General features: G+C 38.0%; 1 protein-coding gene across 1 annotated transcript in view; it reads right to left on the bottom strand.

Annotated features, from left to right (window-relative positions):
- LOC121961165 (fatty acyl-CoA reductase 1) overlaps nucleotides 1-12,779 on the bottom strand; it is a 66,893-nt gene extending 54,114 nt beyond the window's left edge. The window contains exon 1 of the mRNA XM_042511044.2: nucleotides 12,591-12,779. Within this exon, the coding sequence (XP_042366978.1) occupies nucleotides 12,591-12,599 (9 nt within the window). The 5' untranslated portion in view covers nucleotides 12,600-12,779. The remainder of the gene's footprint in view (nucleotides 1-12,590) is intronic.

The raw sequence follows: 12,779 nt of genomic DNA, 5'->3' as shown, positions 1-12,779 counted from the left end.
GACTCTCTCCTCTTAATCCAGGAGTTGTGGTCACATTCATATGCATGAGCGTTAAAACTGAAGGCTCAGAGACATGATATTACCACACACACGCCGTCTTTTAATTCAAGACTCGTCCGTGCTTTTTAACAACGACCAGCTCACTTTGCATGGAAACCAATATCCGTGACCGAGTCATTTAATCAGGTATCCGGTGCAAAGGTAGATTACAGCGAACACTGAGAGTAATGCACGACTTTACACACACATACTCGACAGCTTCACTTTGAGCTGCTTCCAGCCAGGTTTATAATTAATGACACGAGAGCTCTGGAATCAATTGATTCGCTGTTCGAGTATCTCGTCCATCCATCCGTATGCAGATTAGAGCCAAGGTGGAAAACACACGACGGTTTTGAGTCATGAACATCCACAGATTATTTCCGATTTCACGCTGCTAGCGGACAGATTAGGACGCAGTAATGCAACGGGATTTCAACACTATACCATCATAATCTTTTTGTCGTTGGTGAAAGTGACACAACCTCCTGAAATCAAACCCACTGCTGATCCCGGTAGAGCGCCAATAGTTTCTGAAGACGAACATACTTCTCTCTAGGACGAGATGCCCGCCCTTTAAAAGATGCAGAGTTGTGCTGTTGCCAATTTCTGTGAATGGAAGACAAATATATCTGTGCCAGAAGGACAAGGTTGTTGTTGCTAATGCGAGAGTGTGTTTGTGTGTATTTCGGGGAAAAGAGGATGCAATCAGCTTTGGCTGTCTGCTGGGTACAAGGCTAGGCGGACAGATTAAAAGAAAGGCTGCTCTCTTCCTGGGATTGGAGTGAGGATGTGGTCGCGCAGGGGCTACTTAGAGCCACCCTGCCAGAGTAACTGATGTGGCCCAAAACTGAGATCACTGGGGTCACATTTTATGAGGTCAATACGGCCCTTCAAGGAGATGCTTTTAAGCTTTATTTGAACGGGTAGTAAACATAATTCAGGGTTTCCCACATTTTAATGTATTTGTGGCGGCCCACCACGATTAAAACATACACCACCACTAATGCATTTTATATTTTTGGACCTGGACCATTAGGAGCGCTGCTGAAATACACAGTTCAGGTGTTGATTGCACTACACTCTCAGAGTGCACTCTGGGCACAGATGGAGCAGCAGAGCATTAGGTGCAACAAAAGTGGAACTTGAACGATAATTGCGCTGGTCTAATTTGCCCCGCAGCAGCTACTCCTCTCCATCGATTTGATGGGTACTCAACAGATCAATTATTCATCCTGCAGCTCCCCACGATCAATGCGGATTTAACTCTTTAAAACCTGGACTGACATCACTTTTTGGTGCTGTGACGCCTTACAAATATTGAAACCTGAGGAAATTGGTTAGAAATCTTTCAAAATCATAGGAAAAGGCAAAGACCAACTTGCTAAGACATTTAGTCTTAGTCGAAATTAGTTGATTTAGAAAATTAAAAAAGATAAAAATGGAAAAATGTCCGCAAAACTATATTCTAATTTCCTTACTATATATTAAAATATGTTACAAAATTCTCATTGTTTTTTAAGAACTTTAGCTCATTTCTTCCTTTATTTGTTCTTTAATTTAAATTCAATTTACTGTTTTCAGGGCTAATTTACGGTTATTTTTTTTGTACTTTTTACTAATTTCCTGCAAATTTTTGGGTCATTTCTTCTTAAGTTGCTCACTGCCTTCCCATGTTTCTAAGAGAAATCACACACATTTGACCAAACTGAAAGCAAACTGCACAGTAAATACATGGGCAGTATGAAAGGCCATATAGTCTATGTCAACCTGCTGACGGGCATTATTAATACCAGATAAAAATGGGGTTATTTACAGTCTTTGATAGGTCTTTTACAAAATGCTTTATGTTTCACTTCAAAGTCACCCTGGGAGTGGCAGCCTGGATCTCCTCTGTACCTGGCCTGTACTGTGAAGCATTGTGTAACCGGTGTGGAGGATACAATCACAATAAGCTCCTGCTCTCTCGTTTGTGTTCGACTAATCAGCGGGTAAGTGAGAGGGATTACCATGTTAGATATTAAAGCCCAGGTCTAACGGAAAAAGAAAAGACTGTCAAGTATAAAAAGGAAATGTTGCATAGCATTGGCTGCCAGCCACAGTGACCATGCATAGGAGGGCTGGGCGTTCATCCAAAAAGTCCCAGACACAGACAGCCAGGTTGGGCCACTTTGACATCCCTTAATGGGGTCCAAGACAAACATCACTCTAAATATCCCCAGAGGCTTATTCCTTTAAAAAGGCAAAACCTTGAGCAGTTACATAAAGGACACACAGAAAGTGACAAGAAGGAGAAAAGTAAACGGTCCTAAAGCAACTAAACACGATCGCCTCGGGCCGCCTGCCAGTTGTAGCCTCGTACGATGGAGAATCATGTATGTTTAAGGAGGTTAGCATTTGTTTGACGGGCTGCTTAGACAAACAGTTAAGTAATTCCACATTTCACATAGCTCAAAATTAGGAACTTTTGAGTTAATCCTTGGTTTCATATTTACCGAGTGTCAATAATCCTGTAACAGCCTGAGCAACTTTAACTACCACAAAATCCAGCCATAACAAGGTCAATAATGAAGAGAATATATCGTAAAATAATATGGCAAGGTAATATAGAATATGCAAGGTATGACTTATATTGAACTGTATCAAAAGTGACGAAAAAGTGGAGACATGAGCTTGACTAGAACATCGTTGCTTAAGGGAAAAAAATAAAACTTTTAACTATATCTGAGACTGTTAGTCGATTAAATTGATCAACTGCAAAATATCCGCATAAAATGTAATAATTGAATAACCTTCAAGGTAAATTTTTTTAATTGAAAAGTGCCAAACTCTCTGGCTTGAGCCTAAAATGCTGCTTTTCTTACTTATATCAAAGCAAATCCTTTTTTTTTTTTTACCTGTTTTGACAAAACAAGTCCCATAATAACATCACCTTGGAGCCTTTTCTGCCTTTTTTATACACTAAATATTAAATGAAACAATCAAATAAATAAATGACAGATGACTCAATAATTTAACTAATTATTAGTTCAAGACCTCTTTTAATTATGGAGTCATGGAAGTGCCATAAAAAAGAATAAATCTGTAAAAGCATAAGAAAACTATGTTTGTATTTTTTTTATTTTTATTTGTTAATTTCTCTTTAAGTTTTCCACATTTTAAAATGTACTTATCTATTTTTTTAATAAAATTCTATATTTTCCTCATTTTCAATTACTATTAAAAACTACTACTTATATATTCTTGATTTATTTTGCTTTATATTTTCCACATTTTTTAATTTACCTGTATATTCTTTCGCCTATTCCTCTTTACATTTCAACATTTTTCTTATTCTTTTTACATTTTTTTAACCTTGACTTCATCTCATACAATTAAGTTTACAGTTTCTCCAAAAAAGGACAGAACAAATTTTGCTCTTTCAGTTTAACTCTTAAACAGCCGTCAGAAGCAGGCACAAATGTTACACTGATACATTTTCTCTGCTTAACTCACACCCAACTCGCTGACAGATTAGAAGAATCCCTTTTCATATTTATATCCAACTCCAGTATCCTGTTTCAACACACACAAAAAACATCACATAAAGGAAGCAAAGATTTCATTACATGGAGCCTTTTATAACCAAAAGTCACAGAGTGAACAGAAGAAACCTGATTTCAGGATACAGTTTCTATCACGGACTGTTTTTGTATTTGCAGAACGTGTTAACAACACACACAAAAACACACACATAACCGCTGTAACAACCTGTTTGTGTACCACATGCCCAAGAGGGTTTGATTTATGCCGCTCGCAAACTATGTGCAAATAGTTGTTCTGTAGAACAAATTTGGTCTATTTTCCTCTTCTAGTGACCGTGAAAAGGGTTATCTATGGAAGCCCATTTCTGCAAGTGTGATAAAAAAAAAAACAAATCCCGGCAAGTTTATCAAAACAAGAAAATATCTTAAAATAATAAGAAAGTGTGTCACTAATACAACTTTCTCAAAATTAGAAACCTTTTGAAATAAGTTGGGGTTTTTTTTTAATTGTTAGCATATTGAAATATTGAGAAATGAGAAACTTTCTAAAAATAATCAAGAACTTTCTCATTTAGTATCTAGAAATTATGAAAAACTCTTTAAAATAATGACTTATTATTCTTTAGAATGTTCTCATTATTTTAAGATACTGAGTTAGTATCTCAAAATAATGATAAACTTCAGAGAAAAAAAAAATTTGGTTAGCATCTTAAATAAATAATGAGAGGCTTTTTAAAAAATGATTTGATAGCATCTCCAAATAATGAGTTAAAAATCTTGCAAAAATGAGAAATTTTCTCAATTACTATCTAAAATAATAATAAATTAATATATATATTAATCAAAACGACAGAATTTTTCATTATTTTCAAGACACTAAATTAATATTTTTCCAGTACTAGGTGACTGTTTTGACATACATACTTTTCTTTTTTTTAAATTACACCAGCAGAAATGGGCTTCCACGGTTATCTGATAATGAAGTTGCTCAGGATGGTTGATTACTCACCACATAAATCACGTAAACCCTCTAATATTAAAGTTATTTTAGACATGTGCGAACACAAATTAAAGCCCCGAGGCCACAGGTTGGATTTACCTGCATGCTGTTACATTATTTCGTGGAAACGTGTCATTGCAGAAGCCTTTCACAGCTTCAGCATCATGTTTCTAGAGAAGTGACAACGCCCTGAATTGCAGATTATTGTAACTGAAAAAGTGATGTCGCAAAACTTCCAGCTCTACAAACCCTCAAACAATCACTCGCTTTACCAAAACTATCGGCACACAGGCTCAGACAGGCCGCTGCAGAGGATTATAGCAGAGAAGTAGCGCCTAACCCAGCAGAGGTGAATCAATATTGACTGTTCAGGTCGGGGGAGTTAGCGTCAATAGGAAGTATGAAGTGCATAATTTCCTGTAGCTTCATTTGACTTTTTATTCCTATTTATTTCACTCTGATCCATGCATTTGTTCTCCAGCTCTTTATAGAAGCACTTTACACCTAATTAGACATCTTAGAGTGGTCTCGTGCTCTATGTGGTGGTCACCGGCTCCATTTATCAACACTGGGTGACTCACTGCCAGAAAGCGCCTGTAAATCCTCCCCATTACCCTCTGCTGACATGCTGTTAGAGGAGCACCCATGTCCACGTGGGACTCAATGTCATTCCAGCCACTGAAATATCTCCCTCGGGTTATTAACAGCCAGGAGGTCCACAGACGGAGAAGGTGACCCATGCTAATTTACAACATCTGCTTGAGCCTTCAACCTAAAGCGCCATATCAGTGGTTTTCAACATGTAGTCCATTTACTGTAAATTATATACAGTAGGCTATATTTTACATTAAATCTAAATGTTTTGCAAAACATGCTGCAATTTTTCATTATGTTTGAAAATGTAAGAAATTTGCAGGCTCTTAAAGGGACCTCAAAATCAAAAATATGCATTTTTTTTTTCCTCTTACCAGTAGTGCTATTTATCAATCTAGATTATTTGGTGCGAGTTGCTTCCGAATGTATCCGACCAAGCGAACAGCGAAAAATATATTTCATTACTATCAAATCTGACTAAGAAAAGCAATAAAATCCTCACAGTCGAGAAGCTGAAACCAGTGATGTTTGGCTTTTTTTGGTTAAAAATGTACAGAATTTTTTTTATTTTACTCTTTAAGTTACGTATTAAGTTTACTTTTCTATTTGTTTATTAATTTATTCATTTTTTTTGTATTATTATTATTATTACATTCACTATTATGTATATTCATTATATATAGCCCCCTCATCATAATCTAAATCCTATATTATCCTCACAGTATTATTTGTCCCTCTTCTCTCTCGTCTTTCTCAGCTGCAGACACGCATGCATCTAAACACAAATACACAACTGACCTCAATAACGACCCGGAGCATAATAAAATATTCAGTTTGCACATCAACAACAGAAAGAATATGATAATGCCTGATCATTTTTTTGTATGTTTGTTTGTCTTGTTTTGTCCTGTCTCCATCTACCCCTATGTGCACACTGCCTATCAATACCCTGTTTTTGTTTTAGTACTGCCCTTTTGCACTTAATAGTTTAATAGTTAGTTTTAAATATATGTCTTTTTAGCTAAATAAAACATGTTCTGAAGTTGGGAAATGTCTTACTTTTGAGCAGAAACAACAAGCTTGAAAATCCAAACAAATATCAATAAGCATTAAGGGTTAATAGGTAGCACTAATGAAAAGAAAACTGCAGGAGAAATGCATCCAAACTCTAAGAGGTTCAAAACAAGACATTACGACTTGTTTGGTCCGCTTAAATCAAACAGGATGTCCTCCTTACAGGACAGTCCTCGGGGTGATCCGCTCCTCCTCGTGGCTCTTTTTCTGCTGCTCATTTCTCCTCAACATCCACAGCTTTTACACCAAACGCTGATTCCAGCCAACCTGGAGCGTCCCTTGAGAAACAACCACAGGTGCAGCACCGCCGCTCCGTCATTACCGCCGGCCTCGCTCCGAAGAAACCGCCAGCAGCTAAACTGTGTGCTACTTTTATCTGATTTAGCTTTCATACCTTTTTAGCACTTTTTCCATTCAAAAACACCTGCGTTTTCTGTTTACTGTTTACTTAACAAGTGTTTTCCTCTTGAATTGCAACATTCATCATTTGAGCCATTTAGCTCTCTGCCAGCTGTGACGCTGGTTGTGCCAGCTGTGGCACTGGTTTAACTGGCAGGACTACAACACAGACAGAAAAAACACCCTGCTGTGAGAAGACAGTACGAGCAATCTGTCATTTCCCAAATGTTCAAATCAGCAAAGATGAAGAATGTGGTGTTGTTTGACAAGTTGATTCACCACATTGTTGTTGGCATGAAAAGTGGAAACGTCAGGTGATGTGAACGAGGAAATAATGTTCAACAAGCACGTCATATGCACACGATGGCGGCAAAACTAATGACATTCAAACTGCCTTACCTGTACCTGCTAATGTTTGCATGCTAAATTAACAAAGTAATTAAAGGGGACCTATTATGCTTTTCCTATTTCCTGTCAAAACAGTGACGGATATTCATATAAAAACGTATGCTAATGTAATCCCGATGAGCAAAACCCTCAGGCTTCAGACCGTTTTGAAGACTGTTTCCAGCTTTTTTTTGTATTTTAGCTACAAGCTAAAATTAGCTCGTGATTTCTTCATATGGTCCTCCGCATTAGGCACGCTGCTGCGAGTGTTTACATTACGTAAACAATGTTTTCGAAAAGTCGATAAAATACAATTGCGTGATGACTGCGTTTCCATGATGTGACGTTATGAGACTTTTGTCACGATAACATTCCAAGATGATGGATGTTCAAAACATCGGCAGGTTTATTTCTACTGCAGCCACCGCACTAACCACCATTATTTCCAGTTAAACTCGATGTAGCCATAGCATCAAGTGACCTAGAAAAAGCCAAAAAAGTGTTTCCAATGCAGTTTTGCAAAATATGGCTTTTTTTCACCTGAAATACCGCCTCATGCAAGCGTAAAAACTTTCTGCAATAAATGCAAGTTTTTTTTAAATTGACACATTTCCATTAGGCCTGGTTCATATTTTAAGTTTCAGTTGCGCAGTTTGAGGTTTGATGGAAACACGCCTGCAGAGACTTTTAAGCTGATCATGTTTCACGTTAATTGATCAGTGAAGACTTAAATGAATTAGAGCGTCTTCCCTTTGATGCGGACAGTAAACCGTGTGATTTAAAGCCGTGCATGTAAAGAGGGGCGCAAAGAGATCTGAGGATCTTTAAAAAAAATGTCCAAACTGACATGTATGCAGTCTATGTCGTGTTACATCACTGATGAAACCTGAGGCCGACATGAAAGTAGCAGTGCTGACTATGGGTTTCCTCTCCCACCCCCACAAACACACACACACACACTCTATATATATATATATATATATATATAAAAAGGAGATTTACATCCTTGCAGCGTTTTTTTTCTGCAGGAGAGGAAGCACACTGCAACCCCCCACACACACCACCGACCACATTTTCATAACACGGCCTCTCTCCGACAAACTGTGAACCGGGAAATTCAAGACGACAACAGCTCCCACGCTGCTCTCCCATCATGCCTCTCCAGTCATTACTCTCCGTGGTATTGGCAATATCGCCAAAACATCATCATCTCTCAACAACTTCAACCGGCGGCCAGCCTCACGAATCAAGCCCCTTAATAGATTTTATTAGTATATTGTGGCCCACAGGTTAATTATGCACACGTTTGCATACACACTCGCACAAACACACTCATAATTTTGTCGTTTTTTTGTTGACACCATCGTATATTGCTTGCATCAAAACACTGTAATTTAGTGTTTTACTTGTAATTTGTTGTATTACCTTTGGTGAGGTATTTCTATTCGCCCATTTGGGTTTCTAACCTCTCCAGGACTGTGTTTTTTTTTTCTTCTGTATGCTTTTTGACTCGTTTTCTGTTACTGTTTTTAATGGTGTTAATAAATAAATAGACTCTGTGGTGCAGCAATGCACGGATGAAAAGGGCAGAAACACAACTCAGCATTTAAAAATGGAAACAGACATAAAGCATGAGACAGGAGGGAAAGGCGTGTAAAGTAGAGAGTGAAAAGACGGAGAGAAGTCTGTGAAAAAGAGAGAATGGCGACAGAAGAGCGCTGAGGGGGTTAACAGGAACGGTTGTGGCTGGAGGTGAGAGAGAGCACAGGATGAGAGGCGTGTAAACAAGGCGGGTTACGAACCTGGAAGACAAAAGAGGGACTTTCTAAAAGCAGCCTTTGTTATGAAACTACCAAGAAGACACGTGTGATTTCAGAAGCCGAGTCACGTTGAGAATCAAACGCATGTGATCAGAAGTTACTGCAGCTATAAATATATAAATGAGCACACGTACGTGAATATGCGTGCACACTTTACCTATCTGAGAGCAAAATATAGGCCATCTCGTGACGATAATTAGAGCTCTATTTGTGATCCCGATTTAGAAATCAGCGCGAGACACTTTTCTCATTTTGCCACTTATAGCTCAGGAGGCGGCAGGTCTGTGATCAGACATCAAACACACCTTCTGAGGGAAAATCTCAGTTTGCACAACACGATGGACTGATATTTCCCTTTTAAGCAATTTTAATGATTGTTTCATGATTGTTTTGATGATTATGATGATGGACTCTTTAAAAATAGAGGTGCAGCTGCTGGTGCAGAAAATGTATCTGCTTTTTTTCATGCAAAAATGACACATATTTGCTTTTAGCTTATAAAATGTCAACATTTGATGCTTTTCTCTGTTTTATATCATTTTGAGCTGAATATTAGTCATCGGCAGGACAAATCAACACATTTGAGGGCATCGCACTGGCCTGTGGGAAATCATAATAATTATTTTTCACTATATGTTAGACAAAACCTCCACCACTGCTGCTGACATGTTTATAGCATCACACATGTTTTGCCATTGCTGTTTTTCTTTCTTTCCTGTCAAAACAAAATTGACACATGTTCAGCCTACATTGAATTTATTTAACAGTACATCAATTAGGGGTCGACAGATTATTGGACTGGTCGATTATTGGGGTATATGTTTGCCGATCATCTGTGGTTGTGTAAAGAGTCCAATAAAGCTGCATGAAGAATAGGAACTCCTACAGGAGTGTAATCGATGTTAGGGGTCGACCGATATTGATTTTTCAGGGCCGATACTGATTATTAACAGTTAATGAGACCGCTTACTGATATTTGGAACCAATATGCATTTACAAATATATATATATATATTTTTTCTGTCAAAATTTAGAATTTGAAATATATATCGAAATCCAACACAATACTTTGTTTAAATGCCTCTAGTAAATACCTAATTCAAACTGAAACTTCCAACATCATAGACAGAAAGTTCCCGCAAACTTTTTTCATGAAGTCAAGTAAAAAATAAAAATAGATCCCTGAGGTTTTACAAAGTAAAAGGTCCTACCATGCTGACATTTTATTTGTCCTTTTTAATGTTATTTATCTGCGAGCATTAACCTTTTGAAACCTAGATCAACATCAGTTTCTTGTCTTACTTTCACAAGCATTTAAACATTTGAAACCTGAGAAAACTGGTCTGATTTATTTTGAAAACATGGCTTAAAAGCAACAAGCAACTCTTCAAGAGATGTCCCGAAAATTGCAAGAAATTAGGAAAAGCTGACAAGAAAATGAACCAAAAATAAGAGACACAGAGAGAAAATTAATTGATTTTTTATTAGAATTTAAGTTAATTATACTTACATTTTCTTCATTTTTATTTTATTTTATTATTTCTTTGACCTTTTTTTCTCTGTGCTGATTTTCAGGGGTTTTTTTTGTTTTGTTTTTTTAAATAATTCTTTGCCAATTTTCTTTTGAAATTGTTCATTGCACAACATTACATGTTTTTAATTTGATTTTGCTCAGGTTTCAAAGGGTTAATTTGAATAGACATGACTCTTTGCCCTGATAGAATAACATTTGGCAACAGCAATGCTGCATTTATTATGATATTGCACAGAAAGAGTGAGAAAAACATACAACAGAGTGTATGCAGGCCGCTCCAGTGAAGTGGAGACTATCCGGAGTTTCCTTTCGCTTTTTTTAAAAATGTAAAAATAGAACTGTGATTAAAACAGACAGATAGGACAGACAAGATAGACAGGACTGACTGCGCTGGTGAAGAAGCACTTTCAAATGTGTCTAAAGTAAAACTCATTACGCAACACACCACATCTTCTCAGATCTGTGAGGGAATTTCCACTCACACTGGGATCTGTGGTCTGATGTGGTTTAGAGCTGCTGCCCAGTTCATGAGCCGGAGAGTCAGCTGGACTCCACCGTCAGTGAGAGCAAAAAGCAGCCAGGAGGTGATTCAAACGGCTCGCCTCCACATGGCAAACCACACACACACACACGCACGCACGCACGCACACACACGCGCGCGACAGCTCAGCTCTGTTGTAACAGCCTTAATTCTGCCTTAATGTGAAGTTTTGCTACACAGACAGTTAAAACCACTGCGAGAATTTTAAAAAGTAACAAAATTAACATTTTCACAAATCCGTGCCAACGCTCTCCGTTTGATACAGTCAAAGCAGAAACGTCGCTAAAATGTCGTTTCCGGTAAGTTTTTTCAAAATAAAACAAAGTTAGAAAAAATATTAAAGGAAAAATTTAAAACTCATGAGTAATTTGTGTATTGATAACTCTAACATTTTAACATTATCGTTTATCAGTTAAAAAATATAAAATAAACTCATGCAATATTTTAGATTGACCATCATGGTTTTTCAGAGTGACTGTCCTAAGGATATTTCAATTGCTGGTGATAATGTTTCACTGTGGCTAACAATGAAGAGAAAAGTTCTCTTTGTTATGTTAATCTTTGAATTAAAAAATTAAAACGTAATGCTGTCATGTATTGCAGTTAGAAAGTCAGAAATTCCAGGATCTTGACAGCACCTTAAGAGACTGTTTCATACTTTTGTTTGCAACTTACACAATTAATAAAAGAGTAAAATTGTGTATTTGCTGTTTGTTAACTAATTATCAGTTAACTGTTGGTTCTAACCATCATACATACTGAATATGAAATAGAAAGAAAACCTACTGATACATAAGCACTGACCTTTTCAGGAAAAAAAAACTGGTACTTTTTGCAAAATGTAATCTTGAAAATAAATAATCAGCTAGCAGACTTTTGTAAACTCCTTATGTCCATGATGTGGTCATATGAATCAATCTAGAGTTTGGGGAAATCTGTCATGAAACCACCACTGCTTTCAAGGCACTTTGCAAGTACTCTAACTGGCAGGGCTGGGTGTGGTAACAGTTACAGCTCAAACACTGTCCTGGTAAAATGGCTCAAGTGGACTTTTTTTTAATGCAAAACACTTGCAAACACTGCAAAAATTTGCACGCCATATTGGATTTTACAATTATAATTAATTCATTACAAATTGGTGGCTTCAAAAATACTCTAATTGTGTACTTTTAAAACAGTTAAAATATTTTAAAATGTAAATCTTATATTTTATTTCAACATAAATTCATTTTTATGCCTTTCTTTTGAAGGCCACAGCTCGTACTTCCTGTTTCGTTAGCATTAACCGCTGTTAGCTTCACGCAGCTGCTCCACGCTGACTGCGGCTCGAGCTGTCCCGCTTACCCGCCGCCCTGCTGTCGGAGGCGGCTACAGCTCCGTGCTAACTGCTCGCCCTCTCCTTACACAACCTCCACGTTTACACTGAAACAAACAAATTATTTAAAAAAAAAGCCGAAACACTGTGAATTTTACCGGCTGAGTGCGCGCGGAGACGTTTTCGGCTCCGGCGTGTTGATGCTGATTCCCGCGGCTCCAAACACACAGCCGACAAAACCAATGAAAGATGCTCCGGCAGCGGCGTGCCGAGGCACATCTCTGCCTCCCAACACCCACATTCATGTCCAAACACACACAGCCAGCGCCTTTTTAAAAATAAAAGAAATAAAATCCTTCTTACCGTAGACATGGGTCGGTGCGGGCGGCTCCTTCCTCTTGCGGCTGTCAAAGAGGCTGAACGGTGCGGCAGCTGCGGACTCTCTGCCTCCTCCCACCGGCCGCCCCTGGGCTCTGGCTGCTGGGATACTTCCACGGCTCCGCCGACTGCCTGCCTGTCTGTCTGCAGACTACAGCAGCTAGACAGACTGCC

Source organism: Plectropomus leopardus, chromosome 22 (assembly GCF_026936395.1).
Source record: "Plectropomus leopardus strain MGB_pleo_1.0 chromosome 22, ASM2693639v1, whole genome shotgun sequence".
Classification (NCBI taxonomy): domain Eukaryota; kingdom Metazoa; phylum Chordata; class Actinopteri; order Perciformes; family Serranidae; genus Plectropomus; species Plectropomus leopardus.
This window is presented reverse-complemented; position numbering and strand designations above follow the sequence as displayed.